The following is a 12,410-nucleotide window of genomic DNA, read 5'->3' on the forward strand; positions in this document are numbered from 1 at the left end:
GCCAGGATCTGAGGCAGCAAAAGCTTTCATAATGTTGCCTTAACCTGGTTTCTGTTTGCCTCTGTGGAATTTTGTGTACATTCATCATGTGCATTATCGCCTGCATGTGCAAAGTATAGAATCCACGTGCATTAGGCGGGAATTGAGTGTGTCAGTTCTATCTGGATAAGTGCATTTTGTGTGTGTGAACATTCTGTCAACACCATAGGCAATGACTGTCCTCTCCTGTGTGCTTAGGTGACCATGCACAAAAAATGGATACTCAACATTGGATATGCATAATTGAAGATAACCTTTTAAAAACCAGGCCCACAGCATTTGCAATATTAGCTTGGGAATATTAATCATTTCCCAGAGCTGTGCAGACACAAGCCCAGGTCTCCAAATCTAGATCTGAATCTGAACGCCCCCAAAGTTCAGGACAGGGAACTTGGATTGCTGAGTCAGCCCCATCTCTATTTCTGTGTGGATTTCCTTCCTATATTCAATGAGGTGATACTGAACATTGATATTATCCACTTACACCCAGCATTTTCACTCCATTCCCACATAAGGCCAAATTCAGACCTCATGTAAACAGGTGCCACTACATTGATTTGAATGGATTTCAGGGGAGTTGCACCCACTTAGAGGACTGAGAATGACCTGAAGATTCTGTACATCATGACTTATAAAAAGTATGTCTTACCACTATCCTTGGTGCAACATAAACCCCATCCCAGCTGCTTAAAATTTCTTCGAACTTAATTAAGTCATCCTTCCACAGAATTGCCTGAATATAATTGTGCAGTCCTTCCCCCAATTGTCTTGTTAAAATAGCTGCAGCAGCAGAGTCAGCGAACACCACCAAGCAACTTGACTGTGACTGTGTGCAGGGTTCTTTTGTACGGACTCAGAGGCATTATAGTCATAGTGTTTAACCATGATGGAGTTTTCCTTCCCTCTCCAACACAACCTCCTTTATATACCATGTGTGGTTAACTCTGAATGACCTAGCAGCATTCATTTTAATCTCTAGATAGATGCTGCAGATTGCTGTTTCAGAGGAAATTGTTAATAAAGTTGAGTGTACAGTTGTTAATAATGTCTCATGCTGAAGTTAATAGCTGTCTGTGTCCTATGGCCATTAAACACTGAGAGCAACTTCCTTGTGAGTTTGTCTTGTGTAGTCCTAATAGACCTGATTTTGTTCTAACTGAGCATGTACAAAACACCCAAGGGCACTATGGATTTCATCTCTGCAGTTAAAGCTGTTACTATGGAGATGGCTTACCTAAGGGATTTGAAGCACACTGAGTAGATTTAAAGGCTAATCCTGTGGGGGGGTGTTGTTTTTTTGGTTTTGTTTTTTTTACATAAGCAAGAAAACTGAGACAAACTTCCTGTGACAGACATTGGGATTCCATGACTCCTGTGATTTCTAACAGTCTCAGCTAGGCTCTGACTCATGAATACAGGGTGATGGTTAGTGTTGGTGGCCTGGCACTTTGTCATTAAGTGGGTTGAATTTTTTTAAATGTCCTCCAAGTTGCTAAGAAAACAGAATTATAAAAGCTACTATGTTAGATAATGCACAGCATATTACTTGCGGTATCAAAGTAGCATATGAGAATTTGTAGCTGCTCTCTAAAACCAAAAACAAGGTGCTATATAAGTAACTATCGGTTCACACATTCAATTTATAAATACTGGTTTTAGCGTACATTTTTCAGTATGTAGTAGTATTTTTATTCTGATAGGGGTTTTTTTAAAAGGGAAGGAGATTAAAAATATAAATGCTTGAGAGCTTTCCCTCCTTTTACTGCTCTACCTTGTACCCACGTGGTTACAGATGTTTTAAATCTATATTTACTCATTTCATGCTCTCTTTGCTCTGATTTCACAGTGCCCTGTGAATGGGCTTCATAAGAAATTTTAAAAATATTAGTTATTTACACAGTAGCCTGCAATAACTTCTAGTAATCATTAAAATATGTATTTAGCCTTTTTAAAACATGTCATGTATTTGATAGATGAAATTGGCTGTTATGTAATTCTGCACTTCTAAATGTAAAAAAATTAGTCAAAATCCTTGATCTTATTATTATAATAACATTACGATATCACCTACTGACTCGGTGCTAGGCATTGTACAAACATACATAGACCCTGCTCCCAAGACCTTACAATTGAAATAAAGGTTCTGACCACCTGCAGCTGACATTCAAGATACTAAAAGTTCAATGCTTTTCTTTTTTTCCTTTCTTATATATAATATAAAGAAACAGTCATAGACCAGGACCCAATTGTGCTGGGCACTGTACAAACACAGAACAAAAAGACAGTCCCTTTCCAAAAGAGTTTATAATCTAAGTAATCTCCCAGGATTTGGCCAATTTTGTTTATCCAGAAGACCATAATGGTGTTTCTGTTAAACTATGTAATGTGAATCTTTTACAATAAAGGAATCCTTCCCATGCACAGACAGTTCTTAAATTTCAGTATTTTGTCCCTCCAACTATTAGACCAATATTGGTTTGAGTAATTGCTTGCCAGGTTTCAGGTTTTAAATGAAAGATTTATGTTTCTAAATAATACATCCCCATTGATTTGGGTTTAGCATTGCCCTAACATTGGCATATAGCATCACAGAGGGGAACGTGATATAAATACCTCATTGGATTAGGTTAGACAAGCATGAATGGAAAGTTCATAAAGTGCATTTTCTGTAATCTGGAAGGCCAGTCCAATTGCTCTGTGAAATATCCACAATTGAAGTTTGTGTGAGGAATTTCTACAGGGTGCCTTGGACCATCCCCTCAAGGTAATTGTACTTGAGAAGGAGTCTTCATAGAAAGATTTGGAAATCAGGTGACACGAGTTAGTTAATATTGTCCCAAATAGTCTGTAATTTAGGGGTAAAAGTGGAATTGGGGATGGATAAAATAGAAAAACAGAAACAACGAGGGAAGCAGAAATCAGAGCTTGAACTGAGAGAAAACACAGTTCACCTCATTAAAATATTTAAACCTAAGTTAATATAATTTCTACAGAAAAGTAAAGAGAACTTACTGCAGTCTCTTTGCTGCAACTTTACAAACACCTTGTTGTTTTAGTCGCACATGAGACTTTACAATCAACCAGACTAGATTATGTCCGGTCACTGAATAATTTTCCTTAGAAACATCACAACTAGACATAAAGTAATGGGTGGGAGGGGAGAGCCATTTTTAAGAGCATCACTCAGATATCTATTTGTGGGGTGTGGGAGGTGGAGTTTTGCGTCTGCAGTTAGTTAATATGTAAATACTTTACTCGCTTATTTGAGGGTGTGGTCAAGTATCTGTCTTAATATTTGCCTATGCAATCAGTTGTGTGCTCAAAATTGTGCCCAGAAAAATAAAGGCCACTTTTTATCATTGGGCCTTGTGTGTGCAGAGAAAGGAGTGAGAGAAGGGAGATTTGTACAGAAGGCCAGTGAAATGGAAAGATGGAAATGACGGAATTGCTTTTCTCCCTTTCTCAGGTTATGAGGGTGTTGCAGAGTTCTTCACAGACCTCCTGAACCACATAGCTGCTGTCCTGCAGGGCCAGACACCGGAGGTGACCCAGCTAAACCTCAGCAAACTCCTGGCTGAGCAGACCAGCGGCATAGTGGGAGAGAGGACATGCTGTGCTAGTACAGGCTGCCGAAGCGTGGTGGGAAAAGACTCCTCCTGGATTGTGGAAAGTGAGACCAACAGCTCAGTAAAGCTGCAGCACCAGAGACTAGGCTGCAACTCTGCAGTGTCCCCCAGCTTTCAGCAGCACTGCGTTGCCACCTTGGCAACGAAAGCTTCCTCTCAATAGCCAGACAGCGCCATGAACTGAGGAAAAGCCGTGGGGAGTCAAATCACGGTCCTAGAATCAGAGTAGGCTGTAACAATACAACTACTAAACAAACAAATTTCCATTGATTTAACCTAATTTGTTGATGAAATTATCTGAAAAGGAGTGGGGAAGAAAAATGATCCGGATACATTTCATCTGATTCCAGTTGCAAATCTGTAGTGAGCTTGCACATGCTTGTGTTATTAACACTAGACCTTAATGTGGGAGGGTTGCTTTTGTGTTTGTTTTTTGTTTTGTTTTAGATTTTGTCATCACCAATGACCAGCATTTTAAAATCAGACCTCATGGAATTGGAAAGAATCATGGTTGACATGGCGCACATGAATGTGACAATACTAGAGATTTTCATCTTTCCAGAGTACTTTCCATTCCCTCTTTCCAGCTGGGCCCTTGGAAAAAAAATGTAACAAAGCTTTAGTGTCAGCAAAACAAGTGTGCCCAAACTTTAACTGAGCCAGAGCTTCAGTGGTAACTTGCTGAGGGCAGTACAAGGGCTGCACCTTATTTGATTGATCAGAACAGATCGCAGCTACCCTCCTGTTTGAAACTGAGGTGGAGATTACAGTTTCAACTCTGGGCTTCTCTTCCTTGAACCAAATTGTTTAAGATGAAGGCACCTTCAAATTCTGTTTTGCCACAAGAATGCTACCATGGCAATAAAGAATCTTTTCTGATCCAGCAAGGCTTGAGTTTGAAAAGCAAAGAGTGCATACTACTGGCGGGAGTTGAGTGTCTTGGTAGATAAAACACTGCCCTCTGTACTTTTGGCTGGCCATAAGACCCTAAAGTAGTTTCAGCTCATTCTTTAGCTAAGAATATAATTGTCCTTGCATTTCACTGAGGCAAAGCCTCGGAATGCTCTGCTAGAGGGCCAGCAAATAGATCTTCTTTTACTTTCATAGAGTAGTACATCAGCCTTGCATATCCCGTGAATAAATGTGTAATTCAGATTTCTAGCCACTGTTCTCTGTTAATACATGGCTATGCATAAATCATTGCTCTCAACAGTGACTGAACATAGGCAAAATTGGGTAAAGCAGGGTTTCATGTAAGTTAGTGATCTGTGACAGTTCTTCTGGTTTAGAGACTGGTACTATCTGAGGCTGCCAGACGAGGCTATGTAGGTAAATTATAAGTGTACTCGTTTGTGAACTGTAGCACAGTCTGATCATACATAACAGTGGAGATACCGTAGTAAAACTAAAATGTATGTTTTCTTCTTTCAACATGGCAGCATCTTCTGTCCTTTCAAATTTCCTGCAGCTTTTATCAATCGTGAACACTAAACCGGAAGTAACCCAATCAGCTGCTGCTAAGAGCAGGTTTCAAGCATACTTATAATTTTGGTGGGGCTCATGGCCTTTCCATCTTTATATAGTCCCTAAGATATGTTCAAGGAGATGCTGTTAAGAAAGCTTCACCTTAGCTAAGTTCCAGGATGTAACGATTCCATGTTTTTCTGTCTAAAGCATTTATAGAGCACTCATCACCATAGAACCTTGGTGCCAACTATTCTAGTATTGGATAGCCGGGAGGGGGGGAAGAGCAGGTAAGGGATGAGATACCACCTTAGGGTAGTGGAGGGAGCAATGAGACAAACCTTTGGAAAAGTGCTCACTGCCACCTGGTGATGGCCATCCCTCATGGAGAAGTCCTATAGCATTTAATAGGGTCCTATAAAAATCACTCATCCTTCTCGCCCCCCCAACCCAATAACAAAAACCTTATAGAAAGGTTACCAATTTCTGTTAAATTCTATGAGATTTTTCCATAAGGAATGTCATTCATCTTGTTCTTGGATTTCAGAGTCAGATTTGTATGAACACAAATACAGCAAAGTTCCTGGATTTGTGTACAAATCAATTCTGAATTGGGCACCAATCACAACTCTAGTACGCTTTGAGGCTGCTGAATAAGTGCTGAATCCCACAGTTTGCTGCATGTTGCAGGTCCTGGGTGGCAGAGGTAGGAGTGAGTTGGATAGCTATAGTTAAGGGCTTATAAAATGTTCATGATTGACCAAACTTTCCTAAAGCCATGATTGAAATAAAATGGACACCTAAAGGTTTTTTAAAATCTTTTTATGTTTCATGTACAACCAAGATGCCCTCAGGAAGGAACCCACCAGTGTGTATTTTTGTATGGGATTCTTGTGTAGCTGGCGGGTGGAATGTTTATAGATTTGCCATTTGCTTCCTTTATTAAAATGGAAATTTTTTAATGGATGGTGGAGGAGGAAAAGAAGTGATGCTTAATATGGTTTAGTAACATGAGACCTTTCAAACTAACTGTGTTTACATGTCATGAATCGCGTGTTGGATCTAGTTCAAATGTCTGTATGCTGTTTCCTAGTTATAACATTGAATAAGAATTTATTTTCCTGGCTGCCTTCTGAATTTTGGTTGGCCTATTTTGCACTGCTTTATTTCTCCAAAATAAACTACTGAAATACAATTGTGCATTTTACACTTGTTTACAAATGATTGTTAAAAGTTTATTTTGTAATGCTCTGAAGTCTTACAAAATACCTTACCTATTTAAATATAATCCAGACCTTGGCAATAATTAGCAAATAAGCTTAGTTCCACTAGCATGATCCCTGACAGTGTCTTTCCACAAATTCTATAATTTATTTTTATTTATCTAGTTTATTGGCATTGCTTTAATTTACTGGATACAAATATCATGCAAATATTCTTTAATGATATAGCATTACAATGGGATTTCCGGATAAATATCATGTAACTATAATATTGATGTGTTTCTGCAGATTGGCACACACAGTAGACCTTTGCTAATTCACGTGAACAGCTGGGAGACCAATGATGAACTATTGAAATTTGTACTGAGTACTTGAAAAATGCAGTGAAAAACCCAAGATTACTTCAGTGTAAAGGCATTCAAGCATGTGCTTAAGTCCATCCCTATTCAGTAAAACACTTAAACACAGGCGTAACTTTAAACATGCTTAAGTGTTTGCTGAATCAGTGTCTTATTTGGCAATGTAGACTACTTTTGGTTATGATTATGCTTCATAGTAAAAGAGTTAATGTTCTATAGCATATCATGTAAAAGTAATGGAGTCTTAGTAATATTAAACCTCACTAGAGTGCCCTTGCTATTAAAACTTTCCTGAGAATTAGGGGAGAGACTGCCATTTTTGTATGTGAATTATAGGGTGTGTGAATTAGTGAGGCTCTGTTGTGGTTTCAGATGTTTAGATACTTATCATTGTATGGACTGATATCATTTCCCTGGTAATTAGAATGGTCAGCTGTTACCCAAAATGGGCCAAATTCTGTTTCGTTAACTGTTGTAAATCCGCAGTAACACCATTAACTTAATTGGCATTTCTCCACGTTTACTCGTGTTTAAATGGAGCAGAATTGACTGTGAAGGTCAAAGTCTTGGACCCTTTGAAGCCAATGATAGTTTTGCAATTGAAAGATCAAAATTTGCCGCTATATAAAGAACACTTGCATGGTATTACAGTAGCTTGTAATGGAAAGCCGTTACCATGTATCCACCCGACCACCTGGCTTTGCCACATTATGCTTTGGTTTGTAATGGCTATATCAAATCATTCAGAAGTTATGTACTGCTATATTTAAAGTCCAATTTTAAAATGCAACTTAACTATGATGATGATCAGTAGTTATGGTTAGTGAAATAGAGCGTACACTTGGACTATGGCATTTTTCCTTTTGTTTTATCCACATGTCTGGGTATACAAAACCTATGTGTTTTAGATGCTGACTGATGGGGCTGGCTGATGTATAGGACGCATCTTGTAGTTCATAGACTGTTGATTTGTAAATCTAGGCTTTTTTAAAATCTGAATGATAAAGTGGTTCAAAGATCCCAGTTCCAAATGCATGCACACTTCTACATAGAAGTAATCTTCTGCAACAGGTTGCACAGACACAAAACCAGTGATAAGTTTGTTTTTTGTTTTGTTTTAAGTAGGTGAATACATATTAAGGGCCTGACCCTAAGACTTCAGTGGGAGTTGCAGGTGCGAAAGATTTCCCAAGATAAGACCCCAAATTCTTCAGATAATTTAGGACTATATCCAAGCATGAAACATTCAATTGGTGTTTTGCACAGAAATTAGCATCAAGATACAGCCAAAAGCAACAGAGTAAAATTGGCCAAAAGCTTTCAATGTCACTGGAAAAAATAATCTTTGAGCCTTTCCAGACTTCTTAATTTTTAGGTAAACTTCACAAGTGTGTCAAGCAGGTCAGGTTTTTTTCAAACTAGCTAGCAGCCCTAAACCTTCACAGCTGTGCAGAAAAACTTTTGTTTTTGTAATGAATAAACTCTAGTACATAGTTCCACAGTTATCCCTGTGCCTACTGTAGTTTGCAGTAACTTATTTGCATTACCCTTGCCAATTTTTTCTTTTCCCTTCCTTTTTTAGCAATTGCTGTAGTTTTTGTAGCCTTTACATGTAAATTATTCACAGTATTGCAACACTTTTTAAAAATTAGAAGTTGAAGAAAACATTCAGTTTAAATTAAAATGTTTCCTTTAAAATAATCTCCTTTTACACAAGCTCACACTCGTGCGCGCTCTCTCTCTCTCCCAGATTAGCTTGTTGATTTGTACCTGCTGCTTTAATACTAATGTCATAGGGATGTACTCACCAGAATAGATCCTTCTGCACCTTCATTTCCCCACCCAGTCTATGGATCCAGGCCATCAAAAGCTGAACTCATGACTGCATGTGTCTGTTCATATGTTCACTAGATTCAATAGGCTCTTGTGGTTCCAGAGGTTTAAAATATGTCTAAGTGAATCTAGTTCTAAATAGTGCAGTGAAATCTATAGTAGAGTGAAAGTTATGAAATATTCCAACACACAGCAGTGTTGTGGTTGCTGTTTGATTTATACTGAACCTCCGCTTGCTGTGACACTTTTCTGTAGTGGAACGATGACAAACTTCACTATAAGATGATCGTGTGTGTGTGTGTGTCTGACTGAGTGAGAGAGATGTGACACCATCAGACTTGGAACTGTGGCTTGAGCCAACTTGTCATTATTTGCATAGGGGAGGGATGGTGAATAAAAAAAAAATCCAAACCCCTTTGCTGGCTTGGGGCTCCTGATGAGCTGTTTGTTTCATTGGTGCTCAGGAAGTCGGTGGAAACCCCAGAATCAGCCATAATTGCTAATGAATAGAGCGCATGGAAATCAGATCTTCCTGTTAATTGTTTTAAGGAAATCCACATTGTATTTTCTTTATCTTCCATTCTTTCTACTGTAGTTTGCAGATATAAATTAATTTAACAACCTTTTATGTGAAAAGGCATATATATCTACGCATATACAATTATAAAAGGACGCATATATGTAAGTATAAAATAGTGATGCCTATGTTTGAGATGTTAGCAGCCCAAAAGAATGAGAGAGTTGTTTATCTCTTGTAAAAAGTCAGTGCTGTTAAAAAACAAAACAAAAAAAGTATTAGAAGTATTTTTTTAATTATTTATTTCTTTGGCTCATTTCTTTGGTATTTTACATGGCTCCTGCATATCCCTGTGAGAACCACACGTCCCACTGAAATGGAGTCATTCTCCTTACAAATAATCCTTTAGAATCCTACATCTTTTAAAAAAAAAAAAAAATTCCTTCATGTGCGAATGGAGCTGAGTACTCCCTTTGTTGTCCTCCTAGGCATGTTTAAAATTTAGTGTCTCCAGTCCAAAGCCACCAGTTTTTGGGACCATTTTTTTTGTGCAGCGTTTCACAAGTACAATAATGTCCACACATGAGCGAGCTTTATAGTGTTAACAAGTATATGTTTTTGTGATTTGCTTCAGTCCTGTTCACAGATGACTTATGAAAAATAAAACCAGTTTTGTACTTAATTTGTATATAAATATATAAAAGAGAAAAATTCATGGCTTACTGTAAAAACCAAAAGTATTTACTCCTTGGCTTTTTCTTCTATTGCATGACTGAATACATGTGATGATGACGATGAAGATGGTGCTTTGTTCTCTCTGATACCATTTATTTCAACTTATCCCTTTTCTTCATTTGCCAGGCACCTGTGATGGACAATATTTTGATTTTAACAGTAGAGTAATATGCAGTACATATTGTATTGTTATTTCTGTAACTGTTTTGGAGACACAGCTGTCCCTTTCCAACACATAATGAAATAAATGCCTTACAACATCTCTTATTCTGTGTTCTGTTAATGAATGGCTAGCGTGTATGTGTGGGGGTTTATGAAGGATTGTTATGGGAAACTCACCTGCAGGTTTAGATTTTCACATCGAAGTATCTTCTTTCCCTTCCAAACTTCCAGTTATTCTGATTGATAATTGTGGACTTACTTTTATTAGTCTTGCAAAGGAGAGAGATTTTTCCCCCCCCAGTAAGACTGGTATGAAAACAGGATATACATCAAATTTCACTGAGGTTTGGCCCTCAGTACAGTCAGCCATGTTAGCTACCACTGTGTTTTAAGTATGGTTGTTGATTAGTGGTGCTCTAGTGTGGTTTTCCCTGGATCATAGTAGAGATGAAATTTGTGGTCTGAGAAGCATGTTATAAGTCCTGGGCATTAAGTAATGAATAGCACAATTTGTCCAGAAGAAAAAAATCCCTGTACATGCTGGCAGGGATGTTACAACATTGCTAAGCAGCAAATATTGTTTAAACACGGCTCTGAATACAAACGTGAACAAGGACTGACATGAAATAAAGTCAAAAGTCTTATTTCCTTGGGTACTTTTCAGTTTATTCTACAAGTATGAGCCCCTTAATTGGTGAATTAATGGGACACTGTCCAATATAACTGGTCCCCATTTAAAAAATGAGTATTTACCGACAGTTACTGCTCCATACTGGTGTCTTAGTTTACCTCCATTTCTTCTTCTTCTTAAAACAGAGTATTCTTAGACCATCTGTGGCAACAGTCAGCAAATACTGACTTTTTTTGGTCTTCTACTATAGCTTTAAAATAGTTCTATTCAGAGGGAGGAAATCCACTGAATTCTAAATAATGTTTATTCCTTTTTACTTTGTTAAAAAGATATATATCTTTAGGCTTTGAAGGATTTAACTTTTATATGTAAATGTTTTCGACACACAAATTGGCCAAAAATTTTCCACTGATGATTATCAAAATTTACTTTGACAGAGTAGGAAAAATGCTGCTTGAGAATTTAGAGTCTGATTTAAGGATTTTTACTTGTATATTTTGAAATGTGATGTTAAAAATTTTGTGTTTTAATAGTTATAAAACTTTAACTTTTTGAGTCACAACATTGAGTGTTATTAAATAACTATTGTCTGGCTTCCGAATGTCTGACACCACCCATAATTTCCCACAACTGTGAAAATTTAAATTGATAAAAATCAAACAAAATGCTTAAAAATAAATAATATTATCCATCAAAATTATAAAACTAAAAAAAGAAAATTGAATTCTCCCTAGCCTTATGAACCTTGTAGGATTCTCTCAAAACAACATTTATTCTTCCTTCTATAGATTTCCCAGTGGCAATAAACTAATTATCTCTGTTGATGCTATCATTATAGAAAGCTCATGTCAAATTTAATAGAAAATACTACCTTTTTATGGATTTTTTGAACCATTCATAGAAATTATTATTATACTTGTATTCTAATAGCACCTGCATTGTTTTAGGCACTATCCACACAAACACACAGTCCTTACCCAAAGAATTTATAATCTCTGCTAAGAACTTCATTGGATGGTTTACAGCAAAAATCCTATGTGAAAGCTATAGTTCTCCAATAGCCTATAAGATTTTAGGATAATTTCTGTGGAATGCCTCTGATTTCTTCTCTAAGATCATTTTCATAATTGAGATGACCCTGATAGCTAACAGATAGAGCATTGGACTAGAGATTATTAGTCTTGGGGGTCTATTTCTAATGTGTATGGCCTTAGGCAAGTCACTTACCCTCCCTGTGTCTCTTTCCTCTCCCATCCTTTGTCTGTCTTGCCTATCTATAATGTAAACTCCAGGCTCTCCCATGATATGCATATACAGTGCCTAATGCAGTGGGGCCTTGGTCTTGAATGGAAACTAGGCACTGCTGCAACATAAATTATGATGAGGGTCTGCTTACCCAAACAAATCATAGACTCTAACCAGTGAGGTTAATTGCAATGCAATTCAAATCGTGAGCTAAAAATCCATATTAAAAAAAGAGTAATAAGGGATTTTAGAGTCACAGATGGTGTATCACAACAAAAGTACTTATTGTACTGGTTGTACCTTTTAAAAAATGTATTGCGCTGTTACTCAGGCAGTGGGGAATTAGCACTCTCTATATTAGGAACAACTGAATGAGGATATCTGATTACAAGAAAATTGTACCTTGATTTGTGTAAAACACAGATCCAGTTTGTTGTGTGACCATCACAGTGTTCCTTAACGAGCCTAAGGTACATGCAAGACTGTACCTGGGTGTGGAACATAGGCAAAGAGGTGTCTGCCACAGGTCAGAACGTTGTTTTAGCCTGCCTTTTGGTTTATTGTAATAGATGGTTG

The 12,410-nt window shown here is 37.5% G+C and overlaps 1 protein-coding gene across 1 annotated transcript in view; it reads left to right on the forward strand.

Moving 5' to 3' along the window:
* Positions 1 to 10,056, forward strand: part of ITPK1 (inositol-tetrakisphosphate 1-kinase) — a 194,465-nt gene extending 184,409 nt beyond the window's left edge. The window contains exon 10 of the mRNA XM_067547056.1: positions 3,506 to 10,056. Within this exon, the coding sequence (XP_067403157.1) occupies positions 3,506 to 3,828 (323 nt within the window). The 3' untranslated portion in view covers positions 3,829 to 10,056. The remainder of the gene's footprint in view (positions 1 to 3,505) is intronic.
* The last annotated feature ends 2,354 nt before the right edge of the window (positions 10,057 to 12,410 follow it).

This window comes from Emydura macquarii, unplaced genomic scaffold (assembly GCF_026122565.2).
Source record: "Emydura macquarii macquarii isolate MOO-44397 ecotype Brisbane River unplaced genomic scaffold, CSIRO-AGI_Emac_v2 contig_1229, whole genome shotgun sequence".
NCBI lineage: Eukaryota > Metazoa > Chordata > Testudines > Chelidae > Emydura > Emydura macquarii.